The following is a 26,723-nucleotide window of genomic DNA, read 5'->3' as shown; positions in this document are numbered from 1 at the left end:
ATCCGGTGTACTTCATGAGGCCATTATGTTTCTGCATAAATAACTGCCTGCAGCTGTAGAGCAGCAGGACCAAGACAAAAAGGCTGAATTATTCCTGACAGTGAAACTAATGACAGTGTTTTTCATGCCTTACAAATCCAATATAACTAAATTTCACTTACAGAGATAGATTAGCTGTTTGTTTACTGAGGCTTGAATTGCAGCAGCAGCTACTCCCGAGTGTGGACCAGTCCACTGCTCACATAGATAAATAAATCCACTCTTATCTGAAAGGGGAGGATGGTTTTCACCCTTTAACAGTGAATCAGCATTTAGGCATATGTTGCCGACATGAAGCTATCATTTGACCATATGACGTCACCACTCTGAACCCCGTGTATGTGATACCAGAACGTTTGGTGTAGCAACAGTGGAGATATTGTCTCTTTATTTAAATGTCAACACTCCTTAACAGTTAACGGGAACTGGGATTTGACTCCCTCCTTGCAACTGGGCCCTGAAAAAGCAAACTATTAAAACATCGCTCAGACGTTAGTTCAAAGAGAAACCATGTACTGGCTTCCACTCTGTGGGAAATTAAGTAAATAAGGGCAGACGGTAGCTTTTAATGATTTGACTTTGATTCATGAATATGGAAGAGATAATCTGTCTGACTGCGAGCGGTGAGGACTCAGCTTTGAAGACTTTCACTGGCGTCATGCAAACAGAACAAAATTGTTACTGTATCAGCCTTCAGCGGTGCTTTTCTACCCAAGACATGTTTAGAAAATGTGAAACATAAGATATCAGCGATACAAACTGCAATAAAATTCGATTTAAAAAGTCCATTTTAAATGGCATCTGAAGAGTGGTAGCATCGCTGCCCTCTGTGCAGGAGACTAGGGTTCAAATCCCGGCTGTGGCCTACCTCCTCAGGTGAGACCTCCCTATGCTTACCCTGCTGTTTTCTTGTACCTTGTAAATTGCTTTAGATTAAAAGATTAAAAAGTGTCTGCTACATGTAAATGTTAGGTTTAGGTTTGATTCCTAAAATCATATTTGGTGCCATTTTAAGTTTAAACAACTGCGCAGTGACAATTATGACAGCAGCTGAACTCAGAGCGAGTTATTATACGTTGTGATGATTGCATTTCTCATTCTGCATGTGCATCTGCTCTCTGCTGACAATCAGACAGCGGAGTTAATATTCTGAGCGCTGAGCTGCCAGGTCAGGAGGAGCTGGCATCACTGCAGTGAACATCCTGAATATGCTGCTGCTCCTCACACGTGACCAAACTGATTGTGTGTGTTTAAGAGGAATTATGAAAGTGCGTTCATTAATTACATGTTGTGCAACTCAAAGGCAGCAGACTCATGAATGTAAATTATACCGTAATGTTAAGATAGATTTTTCAGCTCTCGGCCACGTGCACCGGGCTCCAACAGTACAACTACTGCTGCGATTTGACAGATTAGTGAAATTCTTTTGACTGGTCAGCAGAAAACGCTGTTGAAAACATGAAGGAAATACAACATCTGTTTGCTTCAGGTATTAAAGTGAGCTGATGTTTTTTCACTCTGCAGGATTTGTGCTTGTTTCCAAGCATAAAAAGCCCAGCCCGACTCTGTGCCTGTGCTTCGAGGCAGATCAATCATTCACTTCCCTCCACGGCTACAAGCTTTATGTGTGATTCTGCTTTCATTTACTGTTTATAGCCATAGGATGCTGGGTAATCTGCTGCCTCCTGTACTTGTGATGTGCACTGCAGCCAAGAGACGGCTGTCTTGAAATTGTAACATGATGACAAGCGATTACATTTAATGTGTTATTGTACTTTGAGAATTTGAGGATTATTATAAGCTTCTCGGTTCAGTTAATGGGATGGTTTGGAGTCTTGTTGGGCGCCAGAGATGCTGGTGAAAATAAACATTATCTCTATGCTGCTTTGGTGAAGGCTGTGCTTAGAAGAAAAATCAGAGCCAAGCAAGCAAGAGCAATGTCAGGGAGCAATTTATTTTCCTTCTGTGCACATGTCCACGCAGTTTTGAGTCTGCAACACGTGGAGCTCTCATTTGTCGGAGTGCTGTGCTGTAGCCTGTGTGGGGGTGGCTCCTTTCTCTGCTGCTTAAAAAGCACACATGCCGCACGGCAGATGTTCACTGTGGCAGATCCAAACACCCATCACCTGTTTTCATTTCCGTCCTCTGTACATGTGCAGCAGCAGCAGCAGCAGCAGCAACAACAACAACAACAGGGGGGAGTGGATGCAGGAGGAGGATTTGAACGGTGCATGATTTGACCAAGCAGGCCGACAGACTGAGGAAAGACCAGTTTAACGAGTTCTCACCAGCTGTGTTGCATAATCCCACTGAGTATCCTGACATTATGCTATAAGGTAGGACAAGATTGTTTTAGAACCTGCAATATATGTTTGGCAGATATGAAACAGTGTTGGGGATTAAATTCTGTCTGTACAATTATACAGAGATTATTTCCATTAAACTACTGTCTGAACTGTGTGCATGTCCTTAGTGTGTTGATGTCTACGAAGAAATGAAATGAAATCCAGTCCTTGTTGATGTATACATCCCATTGCTGGTTCTTCCTGCTTCATATTGTGGTGTCAATATTCTGATCATCTCTAAAGGTGAAAGAAAGAAAGTGTACTCCCAAAATGTTGAACTATTCCTTTAACATCCTTTAGCATTAAACTGTGCCAGATGTCAAACAGCTGTGCCGTTTTAATCCACTCTGGCTCACCTCACTGATTCTCACCGGGACACAACTTTAACATCTTCAATTAACATCTTAATGCAATATTTAGTTAACACTAGTAGATCACTGAGAGTGAGAGTGACATGTAACTAAGATCCTTAGGAGAACTGTGGTTCACAGTCAGCATTTTAAACTTTGAGCTGCTATATAACTACAAATATGACTGACTTCAGCTTTTAACAGCATCCAGTCTCCGATGACATTAAGTTCTCCGTGTGCTGTTAACTACACAATGTTCAAAAATACTGGCAAAAACAGAGTCTATAACAAAAGGCAGTGAGACACTGTGTTAACATGCTGGTGGATGCTCAAGGTGGAAGTTGCAGTACTGTGGTTTGGACTGATCCTTTGCACTTGCCTGGTGGTGTCAACACTGATGCAAAGCAGGTATAATGTTTACCACGTCCAGCATTTGAAGGTAGCTGTGGATATGAATAGATAAAAAACACATACAGCTGAAGGACTGATGGGAACATTTTACTTTTGCAGGCATTTATTTTATAAAAAAAAAAGAGAGCACCACCGTTGTTGCAACTCATTCTGGAGGGGAACATGAAAGTCTGAACCGGATTTTATCGGGATCCACCCAATAGTTGTCCAGACATTGCAAAACCACACATGTAAACTTCCTGGTGGTGCAACGTATAGCTGTGATTTAAGTGACTATCCATAGAGACACATTCTATCATGGCTAAAAATACATGTGCTTATGCACCGCATCAAATCATATCAAAATATCACACTTATTAGAACAGCGACAGCTCATATGGAAAAGCAGGTCAGTTATTAAACCTCAAACCGGTCTCTGTACAGTACACAGCAAATATGTATGGTAATGGGTGACAGGTACACAGTATACATTAAAATACTGTGTTTGGTCTGACCAACGGTCAAAAATGCAAAGATTGTTCATGTGTATGGAATACTATGACAGCTTGCCTATTATCACGTTTAATTAGCTGGTACCTAGTCAGCTCAGGTGTGCTGGCTGTGTTTTAGATGTGTGGTGCGATGGGGCTGATGTGTACCTTAATAGAGGCCCAGCAATTTAGGTTTCTAATTCCCAACTGCAGAGCGAAGCTGTGTGTTGGGCCCGACTAATTTAGTCCAATTACGTAAGACCAGCAATCTTTCACCTGATCTTTTCCTCTGCTTCGGCCAGCCGGCGCACACAGAGATCGTTATCTGGACAGAAGCTCTCACACGCAGGGCAGTGACTGGCTCCCCTGAGTCCCGGCGACATCAGAAAACACTGGATGTCGGCCCAGAGGGGATTCATGGAGCTGTGTGGCATTCTGGGAGATCGCCTCTGTAACCTTGATTGAGGGATTCCCAGCTGTTTGAGTGGATCTTTTTTTTTTCTTTTTTGGTGGTAAACAAGGCCGGTGTGAATGAGGACAAATGTGAGGCACAAATCTCTCTCAGAGCACTAGCCTCACATTGGACATGAAAACTATAATCCACTGCTTCAGGTTTCTTTCACCTGCTCACAGGTAGTTTGTAGGTCAGTGTGTGTGTGTCTGATCTTTTTCATAGGCCAGTTCAGCCCAGTCAGTTAAATGACTATTTTCAACTTATTTATATTATGATTGTGTCAATACATCCCAGAAAAAAAAAAAAAGTCCTAGTTACAAAAACAAAAGTCACTGACAACAGCTTCAGTTTGGCCTCATTTACTGTCCAGCAGGTTCTGGTCAACACCCTTCAAGCTGATAACGTAACGCCACAACAGCACCTACGTGAAAGACAGATAACCATTAAAATCACTCATCTTTATGTTGAAATCATTCTTTATGTTGATTCATTCAAACACAAACTTTGTGTTTGAATGAATCCTGAACACTTTCCTCTGAATTTTCATGTCAAAATTAAAATGTTGTCCAACACAATTTGTCACAGGTCAGTTCTTTGAAATGGCTTGTTGTTGTTTATTTGCTTGCTGTATTTGTGAACAGTACGCAGTGCATTAGTAATTTACACAGCACCTGGCATGTACACAAACAAAAAAACTAATTTGCTCCTGTTAAATCTCTAAGTAGAGTCTCGCGAGACACACTACTTCCCATCTTAATCTCCCTTAACCACGTCAGAGCAGAGTTTAGTGTACATTACATTACAGAAAATCCTTTATTGTAATATTTACGTTTTAACATAAACTCCATGTTAATGTAGCCATTTGAAACACAGGCAAACAATCTGCACTATAACCTCATTACACCATAAACACAGAATACAGAAGCACCTCCAATAACCATCAGTCCCATTCGCACTGTGAGTTTAGTTCAATATACCAGCTACCAGTGGATTTCATTTGAACTGTGAAGTCAAAGGTAGAGATTGAGTAAAACTAAGAAAAAAAAAAGCTTAATAATGAATAAAAATAGATTCTCAGTCTTCCAGGTGAAGTTATCTGGAAGTTAAGTCATGGCAACTGGACTTTCTTCTTGTTGGTAGTGCCTAAAAAGAAGAAAGTCCATTTGCCATAAATCAACTTCCAGATTCCAGTTTATTAGCACTTCTGTCTTATTTGTGTCTCATTAAAACCACTGCACACACAGAACTGTAACTATCTGTGAACATGTTGCTGTGGTATTTGCACAAATGACCATGAAATGTGTTGTTTTAAACTGATATGGACAGCTAATAGGGGCTAAGCTGGGTGAGGCCGGTGTTGTCGTGGTTAACCTGGGTGTTCTGGCTCAGTGTGACATCATTCCCAGCTCTGACGTCCGACTTTTGTGGTATATTGAACGCAGCACAAACATCACATTGGGATTGTCTGTGTAAAAATGTTACCACTGAACCTTGAATCATGTTAAAAGCGTGACTCTTCGCCTCTTTCTGTCCTCACACATATGCTTTCTTGATGACTAAGCGTGGAGGCACACCTGTACCACAAGAAATAAGCAAATGCCAGAGCCACTTCTCGATCTTCTCCCCCTCTGGGATTTTTCCTCCCAGTCTGATTTAAGGTGTTGTCAGCTAGTAAATTTTTAAAGAAGCTCTCGTCCCAGTCAGTGAGTGTATGTGTTCCGGAAAACTGGCTGGGAAACCACTCTGTCTGTCTGAAAAGTGAACATTAGAGGAACATTTCAGACAGATACAGAAACAGAGGTGTCCATGTTGAAAATGGACAAATCACCTCTGCTCTCCTGCTGCCTCGTGTTTTCCTTTGTCCCAGCTCTAAGGTTGACTCCCTGAGACAAGTTCATTCGCCTGCAGAATAGCAATCTGCTGCCGTGACGCAGCCAATGACTCAGGATGCAGTGAATTAAAATGATCCTCCGGCTGCATGTTTGTGAAAGAGCAGGCCGAGGCAGGTGAGGACGCTCAGAACGATCAAACCACTGTAGGTCAGCGGTGCCGCTTTTTATTCTGCTTCAAAGCTTGTTGATCTTTTGATGTGCACACGCACTGGTCTGTGTCTCTCTGACATTTAATCATGAAATCACTCTTTCTTCACACTGCATATGTAGATACAGTCCTGAGCCTTTAACTCTTAAACCCTATTGACTTTGTCTCTTTATGATTTACATTTTAGCGTACACATTGTAGCTTAGACCTTTCACCAACTATTGCTTCCCCTTGCAGATATAAAACTGTGGTGAGTGTAACAGAGTTTTAAAGCACATTTCTGTCTCTCTCAATTATTCTAACACAACAGCTTTCACCTTTTATTCACCAGAGGAGACAATAACAATCACAGGCCTTTTTTTTTTGCAGTTTTACAGCTGAGAGTGATGTCAGTCGCACCTTTTCATTCACTGCTGCTGCTGCTGTGATTAAACGTTCACAACAAACCATCGATTTCAGTTTGCATCTGAGTCACACTGCTGCGTTTCAGCCGGCACATGCTGTGCTTTGGTGTATTATCTGCTCGCGTTGCGTTCAGGGATGTGGGAATGATTGGGGAAGAAAACGGACTTTTCTGTTTTCGGTTTTGTCTTAACAGTGCCACTCTGAAAGTCAGATTGTGGTTTGGATATATTGAAATTAGGGGAAATAAGGGGGTTTGGCTTTCCTACACACAATTTAACCCTCTGCAGTACAGTTTGAATTTTGTCCACTTTTGCATTAACCTTGGATTCACCTTGACTTAGCCTAAAATATGCCTCTTTAACTAGAAAGTATGTAATTATTACCCTTAGCCAGCCTTAGCCTTAAAAAATCCCTGATTTGAATATATTCCTCTGAGCCGCAGCAGGCCTGTTAAAATCATCCAGCCCTCAAGGATAAATAAATCTGTAATAAACAACAATGCTGCTAAGTGCTAACGTCAACATGCTAACACGCTCCCACTGTAATTCATATTTTGTATTACTCTGTAGAAGCCGGAGAGGAAATTAACTAATCCTGCTGTCCGTGAAGGCATCACAGCGGCAAAGGAGCGCACCGCCGCTCTGCGCTCTGATTGGACGGTGGAGGCGGTGGGCGGGTTCAGCGGCGGAGAGCGGAGACAATAGAGAGCGGCTTCACGGAGAGAGGACGGGGGACAGACAGGGAGAGAGACAGAGGCGGTGCAGACAGGTCCCCGTCGAGGTGTCAGCTGCGCGCTCAGCTTCAATCAGCCGAGAATAACGAGTAAGAAAAAAGGAGGATCAAGGATTCAGGACGGTACCTGTGCAGTTTCATGATCTGAGTGTGCTGTGTGGATGGAGTGACACTGCATGCAGCGCATTTTGAAAGAAGGTAAGATAACATCTAGTGTCTCTCCATTTACCTGCAGCTTCAAACCAAACCGAGTGCTCATGAAATGCCGGTGTGTGTCTCCAGGTGTGTCTTCATACGCGCTTAGCTCCGATTCTTTGCTTTGAAGTGATGTCTCATTGTCTGTGTCTAGACTGCTGATTACAAGACAGCGTTGTTTGACTCACTGACAGGGACTTATCCTAATTTTAAACTGCTGTTCTTTTCAACTATAGCCATGTCTTCAATTATGGTGCACAATGCAAAAAAGTTACACATGCACCCATGTGACAAAACAGTGACTGAGCAGAACAATAGAGCTGCTGTGGAGCTATTGTGTCCCTGCTGCACATGTGGAACCAGGGAGACAACTACTGTTGTCACTGGCGTTTCTACATTTATCGATGACACCGTCCACTTTTCCACGCAGCTCACGCACCTGAAACATGTTCAGGTCAAGTGCTACCACACACACACACACACACACACACACACACACACACACACACACACACACACACGTGTTGTGCTGGATGGAGTGCATTGTGTCTACAGAGCGGATTCACAGTTCATGTCTTTGTGCTGCAGCTTGTGGCCTCCCAGACTGTAAACACTGCTGCTGACACTGACATCATCTCTCCGTACTCTTTGTGAAGGAGTCATATGCTGATCCATTAGCAAATTTACATTTCTTTTTATCATCACGTGGGAAATGACACACACAAGAGGAGCATTTGAGTTCCTGCAGAGCTCATGTTGTCGTGGAGCTGAAACCGTCAGACCACTTGTCACTGACAACTGGTTAAATCACGGGTTCGTTGTTTGAGTTGAAGAGTTTCAAACGATTCTGCGTTTTCTGCTTCTCAATGAGAGGATTTATAGTTTTTCATCATAATAACATTAAAGTCTGTGTCGTTTTGGACTCATGTATCTGTGTTACCTATCTGTAGACTAATGGTTAATGCCAATAATTGTATTGATGTACATGTACACAACAGGCGCCCTGCAGGCAACGACGGGAAAGTCAAAAGGAGCTCCTTACTTACTGTAGCGTGGGGCTCAAAGCAGCAGCAGAAATGGTTTGGCATCAAAGGAGAGCGCCCAGCGATGTGCTGCCGAGCGTGTAGGCACAAAGCCCCAGTGTTGCCAGATGCAGGAGGCTGAGGCAGTTAAACCACAGCTGCTTTGATGTGCTCCGCAAGCGCTGTGGGAGCGACCGCGGAGCCGCACAGGGAGACATGTCCACACACACACACACACACACACACACACAGACACACACAGTGGGAGAGGGAGTGTGAAGGCCAAGCATCTGTATGGGAGAGAGCTGCCAGTGGGGCAGGAAGAAAAGCTCGCTGGGTTTGTTCTGTCTCAGTGGGCAGCGTCACAGAACAACGTTTCACACGTGGTAGCGCATCAGCTGGCAACGACTTGAATAGGTAGTGAGCAGTATTGTTCAGGAGAGGTTTGAAGCGCTGACAGACTGGAGTTGGGAGGCGTGATTTAAGACGGCAGCAGTTGTTCATTAAGTATTTTCCGCTGGTAGACGTATTGATTTAGTGCTACGAGTGATTAATTAGGTGTCGATGTTTTACAAGTCGACGTTGACCTGAACACAGATGATGTGGCAGAGGCCGGGTTTTCCTGCGCTGCTTAAAGGTGTGTGTGCACTTTCATGTCTGACAAACAGCGGAGTGACCCTTACTCAGCACCTTAGTCAGGTTGGTCATGTTTATTGATGTAGTAATCTCAGGCTTCTACTGATGTAGCAGCAGAAACCCTGTAGATCTGAGGGACAGTTACTGCAGAGACTTTAGGCCAAGAGCAATCTGATCTACTTTCTTTGTTCCAGTTAGAAATGGCAGGATACAAACTGTTCCTGTTCAAGTCTGCTTGAAAATAAAAAGCTCTCACAAGCTTCTACTACAAAATTACAACAGAGTCGGTCATGCATAAACAGAGATGTTGATCTCCTCGGGAGGCGTACGTCACCTTTTAATGTGTGATCAAATACTTTCTATGCAGGACTTTTCTGTAGTGGTGCTGCTTTCCATCAACAGGTGTTCCCACTCCACTCCAGTCTGACTGAACCACTCCACCTCTCTTCCTGTGTGCTGCTGCAGGCTGGCGACGTTAGAAAAGGGATGCAGGTGGAAGACGAGTTCCAGCTTTAATTACAGGAGTATTTCACTGTAAAGAAACACAGCAGGGTGGTCTCATCCGCCTTATCCTGGAGGCAAACGCAGTTAAGCGTTACCTGGAGCTGCGGCGAACTAGAAGATGCTCTTAATTAGAGCTGGTTGGGACATCTTTCATCTCCAGGCTCTTTGATACGGCAGCAGTGCGGGTGCACATGTGAGCGTACACTGATGCTCAGGAGGTTACACATCTGAGAGAAAGAATCCAGTGTGGACGCGTACGCGCTGCCTGCGTACATGTTAACGCTGTAATGAAGTGAAGCCGAGGCTCAAACAAGGCCGCAGTACACAGGATGCTGCTGGTGTTGATGTTGGAGAACATGCAGCACGCTTCAGAATAAGCCAACATAAAGGTCCACTTCATTATCAGGAGACGCTCTAATCTTTAAATGCATGGCACGAGATGAGAGAAAGATGCGTCTGACTGCTCCCTCAGTAACATCTGAAAACCAGCCGAGTGAGGTGCATGCGTCTGAGGAGCAGGTCTTTATGCAACTGCACACAAACATGGGCTCTCTGACACAGTAACAGTGATCACGTGAGGCCACAATGGAAACAGCCTGAGTTGTGATTAAACATCTACACTGTGTGTGTGTGTGTGTGTGTGTGTGTTTATCCGGGACTTTTTCTGTGCTTCTGCAGCTCCAGACACGCACCGGCTGTCTCCTCTGCTGTGTATTTTATTGACCTTGCCAGAGGGATGCTGAGTGGACCGGTGATAGACAGCCAGTTGGCTCCTTTGGGTTTAGATGACTCGTAATTTTTTTTATCTGCCTGTTGAACTATTATGCTGAGCACACAGGGTTTGTGTCACAGGGTTTTTCTAATTGGAATCCTAACCACAAAACCATATCTGTGCTGTGAGTGGTTACTCTCTTGGCCCCCCCGTTCAGTGCTACTTCTTCTTCTTTCTAGTGGAACATACTGTATATTTTGGTTTGGTTTCATTGTTTTCACACGCTTTACTTGGGCTTTGTGTACACATTTCCCCCGTCATGCACGCTCACACTGTTGACAGGAGCTGTCTCCAAGGCGGGCGCAGATGGACTTGATGCACAGGATGTGATTAGCATCCTGTCTCATTCAACACTTTTCTCATCCCTGTTAATGAGAGATGGTACAATTCTGCTGCGCCATCAGGGCTGCGAAGTCTCACCAGTCATTCGGAGATACTTGCTCGCCGTGGGTGACGAGCGATTGGCGGGTTGCAGCGGCGTGCGAGTGCTTGGCTTCTTTTGGTAGCAGAAGGAAGAGAACGGTCTGACAGATTTGCTGAGAATGGAAACCAGTAGGCGTGACGGAGTAAAAACACACGAGGGCGGAATTAGACATTTATTAATGCAGGAGAATCGTTAATGCAGAGGAGCGGTTCCACAAATAGCACTACTTTCTCAACTGTGACCTTTTTAAATCTTTGTTTTACATGACTAATAATCCAAAATGTGGACCAGAGGAGATGGGGAATTGAATTGAAAGCTGTGCATTTAGTGGACGAACTGCTCCACCAGCTGAGCCACAGCCTGTCATGTTTCCTGAAAAGCAATTCACTGTGCAGTCAGTGTTAGTGGGACAAAACACATCACTGTTTAAACTAGAGTTTCAATGTCTCGCCCAGGGACATTTTAACATATGGCCAGGAATCAGGTGAAACCTGGATCCAAACCATCAACTCTGGTTTCATAGATGACGCAACAATTGTCCTTTAATAATGGAGCTCTGTGATAAATTCTCAGAAACACGATTCAAACATTACCTAATAGTTCAACTGGCCTTGTTATTTTCTCACGATGGGGATATTCATTTGTATATGTGTACATAGAATACAATAGGTGTGCTCTCTGTACAGTGGGAATGGGTTGGGATATGTTCCTCTACGTGAACTTTGCTTTCCTTCCTGCTCCTCCTGTTCCACAGGAAGAGCCGTCTCCAGACCAGCCCTTGGCACCAGCCCATCCCTCCACAAGAATGAACCCCTCGCCGCATGGCTCCCGCACCTCCATCGACATCCTGGAGGAACTACAGCTGATCGCGGCACAGAACCTGGAAAAACTGGACATCAACAAATACTATGAGGTTGTCCGTGAGCTGGGCAAAGGCACGTATGGGAAAGTGGACCTGGTCATCCACAAAATTAGAGGTAATGGCTGTAGTATTCTTGATTACTCATGTAGTCCATAAAATGTCTGGCAATGTGCAGAGGGAAGCTTTATGAATGCTACCAGTTCACTTTGATATAACAGCCGCAGCGTCCACCGTTTTACTTTGGCCAAGCATCGGTAATCTGTGCACAGGTACAGCCCTGTTATTTAGCTCTCAAGTGTTTACTCTTTGGATTAATTCTAAAACCAATATAGAAAACACTCATGCACTGGTTTAGCAGAGATCAGGATCCAGGCAGCCTTAATTCACCACATAACAAAAAGAAAATCTGTTGAACCCCTTCAGGTTAAAAGCCAAATGTTAACCATCTGCCCCGAGCCTCTTAGCAGTCTCCTTCATGCTGCACAAAGACCAGAACTACAGCTACACTGCCCATTTAGAGCGACTGCAGTCAGCCACTGAGATGAATTTGACCTTTTCCAGTCTCTAAAATGTGCCGTTGAAGGATGCGTGAAAACCCCTGTGTACCTTTTGGTTTCATTATCTGCCACCGTGTGGCTGCTAGCTTTGCAGACTCTCAGCTTTAATTGCCTGCCCTCAAATGTCTAATGAAGCTCAGTGGAAATGTCAAGTGAACAAAATGGACTCGGGGGTGAAGAAATTTCTCAACTTTAAATTATAGTCGTGTGCAAACATAAATCAATTAAATATCAATTAGAATGTTTATTCATTAAAGGATTACTTCAGCAATGCCTAGTTTGCTTCTCATGGCTCTAGTTTGGGGAGTACATGTACTGTATGTGTAACATCCCTTCACTATAGCAAAATATCTGGAGGAGCTATTTTACTATAGGGAGAGAAAGAGAAATAAATTATATTAAAATGAAAACTAATCCAGGCAGCATTTTATTTCCTGTTTATATCAACCAACGCCTGTTGCAAAACTTGCTGAGCACAATAGAGGTAAGAGACAGAGAATTAAAAATAATAATTCTGACAAAATCCATTCATATTAACAATTTTTAGATCACCCCATCAAGAGAGTGTATTTATATATAAGATTGTGTGGATCTTTTTTTTTTGTGATGGCATTAAGAGCAAACAGAAAGTCCCCTGTTGACCTTTGCTAAAGTGGTGGCACATTATAAAATGCACAAAGCACTTTGCAGCGCTGATCCGGTGGTATTGGAGAAGTGTCACCTCTCATCTCTCTGCTGACACACTGACTGTTGGTGCAAGGAGAGGCTGAACCTGGAAGCTCTCCAGCTCTTTATCGTCTGGGGTATTTCTCCCGGCGTGTCACTTAAGTCGTGGTAATTTCTCTTTCCTCACTGCTCCGTCTCGCTTTGGGCTTTAAGTGGCTGCTGTGGGGAAATGATGCGAGGCAAGTCTCCGAACCGTGTTCTCACAAACTAAATGAGCGTGCGTCCTTTACATTGTTATTTCAAATAAAAATAAAATGCTTCACGCCGGAGTAGAATGAGACTCTTGTCTTTGGCTTTCTAATCTCATTACCAGCTCTCTCTGAGGATATGTTTCCAGTTGTAAACATCAATTTACTGCAAAATCCTGGGCATGAAAGCAGAGCGGCAATGTCCTGGTCACTGTCTGTGAGCAGAACTAGTCCAACAGAGGATTGGGAATACTTATAGCATAAATCTCCCGGGAAAAAAACATCAGGGTATAATTCTGTGACATTGAATATTTTAATTATTCATGCGGTTTGAAATTATTTTAATTCAGTTTCTTGCATGCAATTACGGGCTGCGAAATAAATCCCCAAACTCTTTAATAGGTTGGCAAAGAACAAGAAGCGAGAAATGAGATTGGAAGTTATGTAACCGCTCCGTGCCCTTTTCCTTTCAGGCACAAAAATGGCCCTGAAGTTTCTGAGGAAGAAGACCACCAAGCTCAAGAGCTTCCTGAGAGAGTACAGCATCTCCCTTTACCTGTCGCCCTGCCCGTTCATCATCAACATGTACGGCATCGCCTTCGAAACGGACGAGTACTACATCTTCGCTCAGGAATACGCCTTAGCAGGAGATCTGTTTGACATCATCCCTCCGCAGGTGAGATGGGCTGAGAGACACACAGCATGCATTCTTCTATATACTGCGTATTATTGTGGATTACACGTTGGCATCCAGTACTGTTTACTGCTGTGTTATTTTTGCATGTGACATTTAGTTGTCTCTCTGTGGAGAGTCACAACTCCTGATGCCAAAAACACAAAACTCCACTGGACTTTTACTGTGAAATTCTATCCACATAAAAGGGCAGTGGAGGCTCATTAAGGCTTTTTGAACTGGCATGTTACATTAAAACTCAGCAGGTGTTAATGAGATGAGAAAGTTTTGGTGTCCAGTAGCAAAGGAAGAGAAGCCAAAAATGGAAGTTCACAGGAATGATACCAGAGTTGCATTAGTTTTTCTCCTAGATCTTGTATTAATGATGGGAGAGTCAGAACTCTGTACAAAGTCTTCTCCAGCACATCCCAAAGATTTTCAATGGGGTTAAGGTCTGGACTCTGTGGTGGCCAGTCCATGTGTGAAAATGATGTGTCATGCTCCCTGAACCTCTCTTTCACAATTTGAGCCCGATAAATCCTGGCATTGAAAAAATCCATTGATGGAATAAGCTGGCCATTCAGAGTATTCAGGTAGTCAGCTGACCTCATTCTTTGTGCACATAACGTTGCTGAACCTAGACCTGACCAACTGCAGCAACCCCAGATCATAGCACTGCCCCCACAGGCTGGTACAGTAGGCAGGTTGCGTTTTGATTCTGTCAACTCCACGGGAAGTGCAGAGCTGCAAAGTATTTCACAGTACAGTTCAAACAGTCCCCTAGGGGCCGGTGCATCTATGTTTTTCCTTCTTCAGAAACTGGTGTGGAGTTAATTCTTAACTCAGTGGTGTTCTGTAGAGTTTCTAAGACCTTGTCATGCTCTCTCTCTTCAGGTTGGACTCCCTGAGATGGTGGCCAAGCGCTGTGTTCACCAAGTTGCCATCGCTCTGGACTACATGCACTGCAAGAAGCTGGTCCACAGAGACATCAAACCTGAAAACATCCTCATCTTTGACAAAGAGTGCAGAAAGGTCAAGCTGTCAGACTTTGGCATGACACGGCGTGCCGGCTCCCCAGTGAAGCGGGTGAGCGGCACAATCCCTTACACGGCGCCTGAGCTGTGTGATGCTTCGCGGCATGAGGGTTTTTGTGTGGACTACAGCACGGATGTGTGGGCATTCGGCGTGCTTCTCTTCTGCATGCTGACGGGAAACTTCCCGTGGGAGAAGGCCATGCCGAATGACTCCTTCTATGAGGAGTTTGTCCGCTGGCAGCGCCGTCGGACTGGGATGGTGCCTTCGCAGTGGCGCCGCTTCACGGATGATGCCCTACGAATGTTTCGTAGACTCCTCTCCATCGACCAGGAGCGCCGCTGCTCCGTCAAAGAAGTCTTCAGCTACTTTAACCACTGTTGGATGTTGGACACGGAGAACGGCAACAGCAGCAGTGGAGCTTTAGCAGGCAACGTAGCTCCTCTGGACATCAGCTTGTCCTCGTCCGAAGAGGACGTATTAGTGGACAGACTGAAGCAGCAGAGCCTGTCACCTGCTTGTGTGGTGGCGAAGGGAAGCATTATGACGGACACCCACTACTCCTCCATGTCCACCAACAGCTCGCCATCCTCCACCGGCAGCTACGAGCGGGTCAACAGAGAAAACAACGAACGAGGACGTATCCTGGTCACCACGCCCATCGAGATCTGCGTGTAGAGGCTGCTGATGCTTAAGTGTACCTGCTCACTCGCTCCCTCACACGAGGATGGCGTGTGCCGAAGAGGTAGCTTTCTCTGACTACGAGAAAGAGGAGAAAAGTGGCGAGCAGTACAGGAAACTATCATCAGTTCGCTGTAGGTTCGGGGCAGATTTGCTCATTTCTAATGAAGACAAGCTCTGAGGAAATGAAGGGGGAGACAATCACATGCTGTTGCCTCCTGTATGTGATTTATACTTCAGTTACTAAAACAAGACGTGTACTCAATAAGACTATCTCACTGACCTGTTTAAAAAGATTGAAACAAAAGGCAAAAGCAACATAACCGTCAAGCAATATGTTCAAACGTTTTGGAATAATCCAGGCCTGGAAAAGGTGTCGGGTGATTTCTGTGAGCGATGGTGCTGTTGTGTGTTTATTATAGTGTAGCCTACCATTGTCATGTTTGCTCGATATTTAAGTGGCTTTTCACTTCATTTTATTTGGTTAAATTATTTATTTATGGCAGATGCACCTCTTTCAGATGTGACTGGCAAAGAGATCTGGCGCCTGAATTGTCTCAAACCGTAGAAGCAAGTCATTTTGGATTTCGGACTGTTACATTTTTCTTTAAAATGTACTTGTTGTTGTTGTTGTTGTTGTTGTTGTTGTTGTTGTGATCTCTCATAAAAGCGATGTATGTAGACGATTTTTGTCCTTTCCATGTTACCCTGTGATGTCTAAACCCACCGCACAGTAGCAATCAACAATACAAGCGCCTGAAGATGCGCCTCGTGGTCAGAAGTAAGGGATAGTCGAGTTTTTTGTACTCCCATTAAACTGCTAAACTGGGACCTTTACTGAATACTGTTGCAGCCCAGTTATCAAGGTCAACTGTTTTCTAACCATTTGTAAGGTGACAAATGAATTACATTGTGTTTTTCCTTTATTTATGATCATTTACAATCATCAACTTTATCATAATTAACAGGCATATTTGGACTGAAAAATAGGCAAGATACATGAAATAATCTTAACATAAGATAGGCCTTCTGGATCGTTTTTCCAGCGTGAGAAGAATACAATGCAGTATTGACATTTGAGATGCTCATCCCTTTCAACCCTGCTGTATTATTTATGAGGAACCCTGAAAATGTGAGACAGGATACACAAATGTAGAAAACACAAAAATGTCTTTAGGATTTGAGGAATTTAACATTTCATTATTCTCGTCTTGTGTTTTTATAATTATTGCATGGGTATTTCTGTGGTTAACATTTGTTGAAATAAATACTCCAACTATAAAAAAAAAAAATCTTGTACTTCTATTTGGTAGAGTTGATTGTAACTGGATTTCTACAGTTTTACTTTGTCCACCACTGCAAACACGCAGATGAAAGATAACCGCATGGAAACACAAGTGCGAAGAACTGCAGAAGACACAGAGGCCAAATTATTCAAAACCACAACAGCTCAGCTCAGATAATGGACCAGCATGTGTTATGCAGGTTACAGAATACACCATGTATCTCAGCATGTAAACAACAGCTTATAGATAAATTGGATCACTAATGGCAGATTTACTGAGGTGAAAAGACTGAAGCACCTTCTCATTTCCGCTAAAGATACAAATTCGTGCTTTAGCATTTATGTCAAAGACACAATAAAAACAGAAGGATATGTGGACTGTCTGTAAGTCGGTCACACAGTTATGCCCCAATAAACTAACGGTGCCCCACGAAGCTGTAAAATCACTGCGTTCCTGGCTCAGCTGTTAATGAGCAGCGTTTGCCTCCACAACCTTGCTGGAAACTAAATTACACAACACGCCAACCCAGGTAGCACTGACTGACTGACACTGATTTAATATTACAGTAAGTAGGTCAGCCAAAAGGAAGTGTAAAAAAAAAAAATAAAAAAATTTGAATTTACTACAGATGTGCACATCACAAAGCCTCTATACGGACTGATAAGAGAGAGAGAGGTGAAATGAATCTTCCCAAACTCAGTCTCTCAGGAACCAGAGAGGAATAAATGAGCTAGAGAGCACATCAACAAGCAACCCTGCATGTTGAGCATGGGAACTACAGCTGAGCGCTGCATTCGCTTACGTCAGGGCAAAGAGGAAGAGCAGATATAACCACTTTTACTTAAGTACCATGTGGTGTATAAGCTCACAAAAAAATACAAGGTTTTTATTCAGGTGTGTGAATATTTTTTCCTGTTTTTAGAGGTCAACTACAGAGAGTTTGTGCAAGTGCAGCTTTCCAGTAGAAGTGAGTAATGTCACTTGAATAGCTATGAGCAACATGTTTACAGAGCTGTGAGCAGAGAGAGTGAGAGAAGGACCATGATCAGATCCTGTCATAGTGATGAGCAGTAGAATTGTTGTTTACAGCTGGGAGAAAACGTATTATCATTATTACAGCTTTTCCACCTCCCTTTGAATGACAGTGAATACTGTTAGAAACAATCTCTTCCACCTTTCCATTAAATCACTTTATTGATCTTTAATCAAGAATCAGTCTGATATCAGCTTCAGGACCAGCGAGGGTGAGGCTGTTGGGTGGAGAGGTGGGTAGGTCGTACCATCATCGTGGAACCAGCGAGCTGAAGTGGAGTCATCCGGTAGAAAGGACAGGAAGAGCTGTCAGCATAGCAATGATAGGAAAGACGTCTGGATGTAAATACTTAGCTAAAAATATGATTAGATAAGCAAAAAATGGAAATGGGAAAGTTTTTTAAGATATATTTTCACTTTTTAAAAATTCTAACAATATTTGCAATATATCCATATTTTCCACTAATATGAGCCTCTGGGGGAAGATACATTTTGTACAATATATTAAAATTTTCTACTGTGCAAACGCACATATCCCCTGATATGCAAAAAAAAAAAAAAAAAAGCATATTGCAACTCTGAAAAGGAAAAAAAAAAAAAACATAATCATAACACAAACCTGAAAAGAGTTTGAAAATAAATCCCTGCAGATGGTTGGTGATTTGTCAGAACTGAAAAACATGTTGCTCCTGGGTGGAGCAGCAACGATTGTGAACAAACATTCACGAGGCTTTCTGAGAGCAGAGCAATACGACAGGGAGAAGGGTGAGACTGGACTGAAGGCTGAAACTTTTACTAAATGTTTCTCAGTCACAAGACACAGACAAAGGTTTCATTTTAATTGTATTTAATAATTTAATAACAGAAAGTGCGAACATGAAAACAAGCGCTGACAACTTTTAAACAATTAGTGCCTGTTTTCTCATCAGTCGTGTCAGTCCAGAAACAACTTATGTCAACTGGAAATACAAGAGAATACAAGATAAAGATGGATGGTTAAAGCTGCACTAGGCAACACACAGTAACAAGAGGAAACCAATATGTCAAAGGGTGAATTCACTCTAATCACAAAAACACTTTTCTATACTTATTCCAGTTTTACTTGTGTATTTATTCTTTTTGTTTTTTTGCTGAAGATTGTTCGCAGCTACTTCCGGTGTAAGCCAAAAACCGCTCCCCTCCTGGTAATCGAAACGAATACACCGATACACTTTCATAAGCTGTACCATAAAAATATGTCCTCTTTTCAAATATATAAGTATCTTTAAAGTATATCACAAATTAAAAAAAGGGACCCTTGATAAAAGAGACCTTTAAAACCACAGAATTAGCCTTTTAAATCATGTTTTAAGTGATTCAGAGACACTGGTCTGTAAATTCTATGGAGACAATTTGCCTAAATGTAAACAAATACAGGCTAAAATTACTGGGTAACTATTGTAGCTCATAGTGCATCTCTAGTAAAAACTAAACAAACTGTTTGTCTGTCGACAAACAGACCAAAAACTGAAACTTTGATCTTTTGTAATTCCAAAACAAAAGGAGCAAATCTGTGTTTTCATTGGGAATTCTTGCAAGAAAATTAACTTTATCGAATACCCACTTACAAACGGACTTATCACTTCAGCTAGGAAAACCTAAACTATTTAAAGCAGACAATGTAGGCTAAGTGAGTTTTTGTGATTTGGTTGAACTGCCCCTTTAATTTCACATCCCCTCCAACATAACATAAGATAAGAATTCACCAGCTCAGCCACAAAACACTGAAAGCTGAACGTTTATCAGTCTTAACTTTCCAGATCTGGTGAGCAGAGATCCATCGAAACCTGACACCACTGTATTAATATGATGAATGTACAGTTTGTGGTCTTAGATATTCAATTGTTTCATATAAAATATTGCTTAGTGCAGCTTTATAATAAACTTTAATTATTTTAGTAGAAAGGGAAGAACCAAGTCCATAAATAGACATAAATACCAGCTGCAAATGATACTACATATGAATTATAGAAAACATCACCTGTTCATGTAGCATGATGAAATTAAATAATGTAATGGTTATATGATGACTGAAGCGCTAGCAGTCATAGAAAAGTTGTACAAAAACTGTAGAAAGAAAACAGTGACCTCACACTCTATAAAGATATTATGCTCTCTACAACATATTAAATAATAAACTTCATTTAATATTCAAATAGAATTTTTATGTTCAAATAATAAACTGTATTTGTGACGTGGCTATGCCAAGTGTGGCTCTTCAAGAGGAATAAATACACACTTACATCCACACACACACACGCAAACACACACACGCAAACACACACACACACACACGCACACACCCTTCTCGGCTCAGTCGAATTGTTGCAACTGCCTGTGTTAAAGACCTACAAAAGAACAGAAAATAGAACAGGACAACAGACACGTCTTATAAAAATCCTAAAGTGGCCCTGGGTTTGAAGTGTCTGTCATGACAAGTGAAATCTTACCAGAAGGTCTGCCTTCTGCTCGAGCACACAAATTAATTAGTGTTATAAAACAGCCGAGGTGAAGTTGGGCAGCTCACGTCGCACCCTGAGGAGATCTGTGGATCATTCTGAGACAGACAAAAGAAATGACTTTAATGATGAACTCATGTATTTGTGGCCTGTAATTTTAATGTTATTGCTTGATTACTTCAGAACAACAGCGCTTGTGAAGGTCAGGACCATTGGGGATAAGGTGGATCGTTGGTTTTTGTAGTCACTGTGTCGAGCTGATGGTAAAACATGAGCATCTTAAACAAAGGCCGAATCATTATGACCACATGACTTCAGAACATCGCTGAAACTTTCAAATCTTCAGTAAAACGGCCATCACTGGGTATTTCACAAAATGTTTCTTTTTACTTTTTATTCCTTCAAATTATGAACTACAGTGCCACACTCTAATATTTTGTTGGACCACCTTTAGCTTTGATTACAGCACACAATCCAAAACTGCCTTTTTCCACCTAGATATTGGTAAAATTAGGAGCATCCTGTCTCAAAGTGATGCTAAAAAACTAGTCCATGCATTTGTTACTTCCAGACTGGACTATTGTAATTCATTATTAATAGTTTGTCCCAATAACTCCTTAAAAAGCCTCCAGTTAATCCAAAATGCTGCAGCCAGAGTTCTGACTGGAATTAGCAAGAGAGATCATATTTCTCCTACTTCTCTCCATTGACTCCCTGTAAAATCTTGAATTGAATTAAAATTCTTCTCCTCACATATAAATCACTTAATAATGAGGCTCCATCTTATCTTAAAGAACTCATAGTTCCATATATTCCCAGCAGATCACTCTTTTTTGTTGCCTGCTGTTCTTTTCTCTTTCTGTTCTTTATCAGGCTTGTACGCTAGGCACTAGGCATGATGGGTGCATCACTTCTCCCGCCTCTCTTCTTACCCCGATGCTCCCATCAATCTGGAACAGGGTAAATCTGGACTCATCAGACCACATGACCTTCTTCCATTGGACAGTTCTTAACCCAGTTTTAGCAGTTTCATCAATCTCGTTAGATGTTTTTTTTTTGCTTGATTCATGTCAATAATTTGAACCTTCTGAAGTAGATTAACATCTTTTCCACGACCACAGGATGTGTCTCCTGACATGGTTGTTGAGAAGCTACTCACTGAATCAGTTAGTAATAACCTGTTGCCAGCTGAAACATAATCATCCATGTAGTAATTATCCAGTGGGAGGCTCTTAGCTATTTGCTTAGTTAAAGCCGGGCGGTGACTATTTCTTTTGGACGGGCAGTGTATTACGTACCTCCAGTGTCCCCAGACGTCGTTCATATCATCTCTTGTGCTGTCTGCTTACACTTATGAACAGTTTGTTCTGTTGGATAAAAAAACACATCAGCCAGAAATGTATTAATTTCATCACAGCTACTACTACATACTATTCAGTGGAATGCAGTAAACCCTGCGTGCTACATACAGTATTATCAGGCTTTCAAATGCATATGATGTTTTAAAACTCAGGAACTACAATATATGGTCAAGAATTCCTAAGTGATAGGTGACCTTGTCGTTTTAAAACCACCAGCATTGCCCTGCTGTTTTATCAGCCTAATTTCTTCTGGCTTCAGGTTTTCCACCTGTTGCTCCAACTGGCTGTAGGGATTCGCTCCCATTCAGCCACAAGACCAGCGATGAGATCCAGCACCGATGCTGGTTGTTAAGGTCTGACGCCTTTTAAGTTCATCCCAAAAATAAACTGGGACAACTATTTCTTTATGAACTGTTTGTTTCCTCAGGAACAGCATTTTAATGTTTTGAAGACCATCACCTTCACACTACACCTTTTTATTTAAAAGCTGCACTAGTGACCCCCAGAGGCCGTGCAGCTTCTTACACGTAAAGTGTAAGTTTGAACTTAACTTAAAAGATTTTTCTATTTACCTTGTGCTCTGGACATCTCATTGAGAAGTTCTCTTCATTTAGGGCACAGCCTAAGAAAAGTACAAAAAGAGTACACTTTCAAAATGTATAATTTCAGGGAGAGTGAAAATGCGAACGACATCCTTCATTCAGGCCACCGTCTGAAAACACACACACCAAAATAACCTTTAAGATTCGTCATTTCAGGCTGTGTGAGAATAACAGCCTTCCTACACACATAAGAAAAGCACAAGTGACTCAAGATCTCACCCTTTGGGGATCTGTCACGTAAAACATCATTTTCACAGCCTGAGTTAAAAACTGGCAGATTTTAGGAACACAAAACCATGACATCAAATACTCATCAGTGGAAAAAATGTTGATCATCTACAATGTACCTGAATTAATGGCACATCTGTAGTGATAGTTTCTGGGACAACCCTTCTGGAAACAACCCATTACTGCACCTGTTTGTTGGCATGTTGAACATACCTGAAGATGACAAACACACAGTGAGAAAAAAAACACTAAACACTGTTGGCTGATATGCACTTATGTCAATAAAAGCATTTCTTATTAGAAACTTTATTCTCAATAAGTCCTACAAAGATTTTGGTTTGTGTCACTCACTGTCTCTTGTGCGAGCTGGGCTGCCTCCTCTAAGCCGTACAGCTTCCCTCTGACTAGGAATACACCAGTGGTCCAAATGCCGCAGTCCTCATGGATCCAGCACTCACCCAGACGAAGATGCACCTTTGGGAGGGAGTGGCTGTCACTCTTGAGCAAACCGTTGGTAGCAGAGCAGTCTGAACCTTCACAGCCATCATTTGAGGAATTTACTGAATGGCTATTGGTGAGTCCATGTAAATTGCCTTCCTCTTTCTGCTCAGTCCCGCCATTCTGGCAGTTCACAGACGGGTTGATGGGATAGTACGGGCCGTGAAGGTCCCCAAGGCCCATGATGTTGGCTGTCTGACCACAAAGGCAGCACAACAGAGTGGCGTGACACCTGCTCTCTGAGCTGAGTCGACCCAGCTGGAAACAGGATGTACTGGGAACAAATCCGGACACAGACCTGACTGCCGTCTGCCGTTGTCCTCTGCTGCGCCACACCGATGCCTCTTCTTGATAGTTGATAACAGTGCACAATCTCTCGTCCATGTGAACAAAGGGGCAAAAACTGTCTGACTTCTTGTCCTTTTTCTCCTCTTTAATGTTTGCATATTTAAGCTTGATTTCTGGCTCTCTGGGGGAAAACAGAGCAGAAGGTCCAGTCTGAGTTCTCCGTTTTCTCTTTCGTCTGGTTATAGTTTTTTTGTTTACCACCACTTTCCTGCAGGATGAGGCCTTTTGCTTCATGCAGTGTTTTTGTCTCTGTTTGGTTCTTCTCAACTTTTTAGCTTTATGAATGCTAAGCGGCTTCTTTCGTTTATGATTGATGCTTTTTGCACATGAGGTTTTGCAGTGAGACTGCTGCTCCTTCTGCTGTGATTTGGTCTCTGTGCGAGCATACTCATCAGACTCCTCGGAATTACTGCTCACTCTCTGACATGCATTTGGCTGTGAAACTGACTCGTCTGCCTCCGAGCTCGACAGCCTCACGGCATACTCCATCACATCATCTGAATCACAGCTTTCGTTATAGATACCCACCGCATCATTTTTGACTTGTCTCCTCAAACTGTGTCGAGACACAGTGCGTGTGAACTGAGGCATTTCAGAGACAGATTTTCTGATTCTGGTACTTCGTCGTACCTCTCTAGGCTGAGCTTTTTCACCCTGACCCTGAAGAGGAGTTTCTCTCAGCAGATTCTTCTTACAAGTAGCACTTTTCTCACATATAAAACTGTGGCTTTTCTTCTTTTCATTACTGACAGAAACTTCAATAACATCGCTGTCATCGCTGGAGATATCCACAGGAGATTCTGCAGGGTTGCTGTACACAGCACTGAGGTCTGACAGGAGGACTACAGGCCTTGTGTGATGTACAGGAATGTCCACTGAGCTGTCTGAGGAGTCTTCTGAGTATGAACTGTCAGGACTGGGCGAGCTCATAGGTTGAGGTAGGTGATAGCAACCTCTCCCTTCATCTAATGAGGATGCAGTTGGAGACAAAGGCTCCACAATGTGCCTCACGCTCTCTTGAATAAAGGGACTGCATAAAAGGGGCTCCTTCGCTGAGGAAACAAGGAAAATTACATCAGAGCCGCTGTCACTCTCCTCTCCACCACTGCTTTCAGGAATAGGGCCACCGGTTTGGTCGGGCCCATAGAAACCTGGATGCCACAGGTTGCCGTGAACGCCGTTGTGGTACAAATCCAGCCCTGGAGCTATCGTTGAATTCATGTAGTTGCCTAAAGCCTCAGGGCCCTGCTCCATGTCTCTGCAGTGGACGGGCGCTCCTGGCTGCGTGGAGAGAGTGTTGTAGGAAGACGAGGCTCTGGATCTGTACGAGGAGGTGATGTCTGTGCTGCAGCTTGATGGACGTCGGTGGTACCACTCCGGTTTCTTTGCCAGATCCATGGCCTCAGTGTGGCTGTGGGTCAGGGGGTTGTAGCTCTTTGACAGGTCCATAGCCGTGAGAGATGGATCCTGGGAGGACACTTCCATCACTGCCAATCATATCAACACTACTGTGATGTTTGATTTTCAAGTTTTTGATGATGCTTGTGTCTTTTTTGTTGTATGTGTCTATTGTAAATATATTAAAATTATTATAAGTAGGTCTGAAGTAATGAAGAAAAATTTGAATGATTTTTCTAGCAGACCTTTATACAATACAATAACTTCAAACTGGGATAACTGCGTAAATGATTTATACAATATTATACTCCTGTTAATCAGCTGATAATCTTCATGCTTTAATCTAGAAATGTTTTCTAAAATATCTTTAACATCCAAATAAATTAACTTACTAAAAAAAAGGGAAAATAAAAACTACATATCCTCACAAATGTTATGTTGAAACCAATTAGTATTTTTCTAGTTTTTAAAAAAAGACTTGTTTAATGTGATTATCACAAGTAGTTTGTTGTGTCATTAGCTCTACTTTAGACAGGTAGGCCCGCTCAGATATCCATCCATGAGTAATGTAGAAGGTGATGTCACCTACCTGTAAATAATGACAGGTCGATCAGCTTTAACTCAATGTGACAATAAGTGTCTTCAAAATGTAAACGTGTAGGTGACCTCACCCCTCAGGTGGCCGCGGTTGTGACGGATGTCGCCAGGCTTGAGGATGCCACTTCCCCCCCTGGAACAGCTCTGGTAGCTGGGTTAGCTAACACACCTCTCCAGGCCCCTCATCATCGGGGCTGGATGTAAACAAAAGCAGCGACAGCTCCAGTTCATGCTAGCAGGCTAACTAGCTTGCGCTATGACGCCAGACTGTTTCCAAAAGGGAGACGACACTCGACGCGTTAACGACTGACGCACATTTTCGCCAAAAGTGAAGGTAGCTGGTAGTGACAAGCTCCTGGCTACTGTTGGTATTTTAAAGTTGTCATCATGGATACCTTCTTCCTCCAGAGTCAAGTCACACTGAAACGACATGGACGAAACCGGAAGAGCGCCGCGAAACCTTCAAAATAAAATCGTAACACAGGCAGGTGAACCACGATATTAGCAAAGAGTCCAAGAGGTGAACATATGATTACTAAATAAATACCTCCTGCTGTTCACTTGCCTCGTCAGCGTCACTGTAGCACTTTCATTGCACTGATATAATGTCTGAACATGAACAACACCTCAGTTTTACAAAGTAAACATATGCATATGCAGAGTTAGTGCAGCCACTCAAACGCACCATCCAGGCGACACATCAGTGACTGCTTTGATTCTTGGAATATCGCTTCGGAAGTTAAGTTAATTTTTTTATGATAACTTCACAGCCCTCTTACCAGGAACAACACTGAATTATCTCCGTTTTTTTAGCCCCAGGATCCTTTTGCTGTAGCTTCCTGGATCAGCACTTGACTCTACTAGCTGTTATTTTTGAGACTGCGTGTACAAAATGTTGTGATGAGATGTTGTTGCACGATTAAACAAACAAACAAACACCTGATAAAGTAGCTATAGCTTTAATCTGCCAATTTAATAAAAATAATGAATTTGTATTAATAACACTGCAGTGTACAAATATAAATGACAGTTTATGTATGACAAACGGATCTTAACATTACTCTCCAGAATTTATTTTTAAATTAGTTTAATTTAAGATATTTTTTATTGCTTAAAAAAGGAACAAGGAACATACAGCAGAGGACACCAGAAAACAAAATACATATCTAAAAAACACAGAATACTCATACTCAAGTCATATTAAAGTATTACGGTATGACAAAGCTGTACAGATAAAATATATACACGACACAAAGTAAGCCATTATTTTTTTGTGATAATATTTGGTGAATCCAAATATTTAAAAAGATAAATAAATAAATGAAACACTATCACAATTTGCACTTTCACAGGATTA

The 26,723-nt window shown here is 42.5% G+C and overlaps 2 protein-coding genes across 5 annotated transcripts; one reads left to right on the top strand and one right to left on the bottom strand.

Annotated features, from left to right (window-relative positions):
- Positions 1-7,210: 7,210 nt before the first annotated feature.
- Positions 7,211-16,786, top strand: unm_sa1261 (un-named sa1261). The gene is made up of 4 exons (XM_026368992.1): positions 7,211-7,444; positions 11,554-11,776; positions 13,606-13,808; positions 14,700-16,786. Exons 2-4 carry the CDS (start codon positions 11,605-11,607, stop codon positions 15,513-15,515), a joined length of 1,191 nt encoding a protein of 396 aa, XP_026224777.1. The 5' UTR covers positions 7,211-7,444; positions 11,554-11,604; the 3' UTR covers positions 15,516-16,786.
- A 1,981-nt stretch (positions 16,787-18,767) lies between these two features.
- Positions 18,768-25,790, bottom strand: si:ch211-165g14.1. 4 transcript variants are annotated; one of them, XM_026360985.1, is made up of 6 exons: positions 25,441-25,790; positions 22,877-25,358; positions 22,645-22,738; positions 22,268-22,317; positions 21,633-21,701; positions 18,768-20,591 (listed from the first exon to the last, which is right to left on the bottom strand). In XM_026360985.1, the coding sequence occupies exons 2-5, from the start codon at positions 24,854-24,856 to the stop codon at positions 21,660-21,662; spliced, it is 2,166 nt and encodes a 721-aa protein (XP_026216770.1). In that variant the 5' UTR covers positions 24,857-25,358; positions 25,441-25,790; the 3' UTR covers positions 18,768-20,591; positions 21,633-21,659. The 4 variants fall into 4 exon arrangements, with proteins under 4 accessions (XP_026216770.1, XP_026216769.1, XP_026216775.1 ...); XM_026360984.1 differs by having other exon boundaries at positions 18,768-20,432; XM_026360990.1 differs by having other exon boundaries at positions 18,768-20,432; positions 22,877-24,858.
- Between the last annotated feature and the right edge of the window lie 933 nt (positions 25,791-26,723).

The sequence above is a fragment of the Anabas testudineus genome, chromosome 8, assembly GCF_900324465.2.
Source record: "Anabas testudineus chromosome 8, fAnaTes1.2, whole genome shotgun sequence".
Lineage (NCBI taxonomy): Eukaryota > Metazoa > Chordata > Actinopteri > Anabantiformes > Anabantidae > Anabas > Anabas testudineus.
The sequence above is the reverse complement of the archived record's forward strand: the minus strand, read 5'-3'. Positions and strand labels throughout refer to the sequence as shown.

Coding starts and splice junctions, on each gene's coding strand:
- unm_sa1261 (XM_026368992.1), top strand. CDS start 11,605: ATGAACCCCTCGCCGCATGGCTCCCGCACCTCCATCGACATCCTGGAG. Junction 11,777..13,605: donor GGTCATCCACAAAATTAGAG/GTAATGGCTGTA, acceptor TTTTCCTTTCAG/GCACAAAAATGGCCCTGAAG. Junction 13,809..14,699: donor TTGACATCATCCCTCCGCAG/GTGAGATGGGCT, acceptor CTCTCTCTTCAG/GTTGGACTCCCTGAGATGGT.
- si:ch211-165g14.1 (XM_026360985.1), bottom strand. CDS start 24,856: ATGGAAGTGTCCTCCCAGGATCCATCTCTCACGGCTATGGACCTGTCA. Junction 22,739..22,876: donor CCCAGCTCGCACAAGAGACA/GTGAGTGACACA, acceptor TGTCATCTTCAG/GTATGTTCAACATGCCAACA. Junction 22,318..22,644: donor CAGATGTGCCATTAATTCAG/GTACATTGTAGA, acceptor TACTTTTCTTAG/GCTGTGCCCTAAATGAAGAG.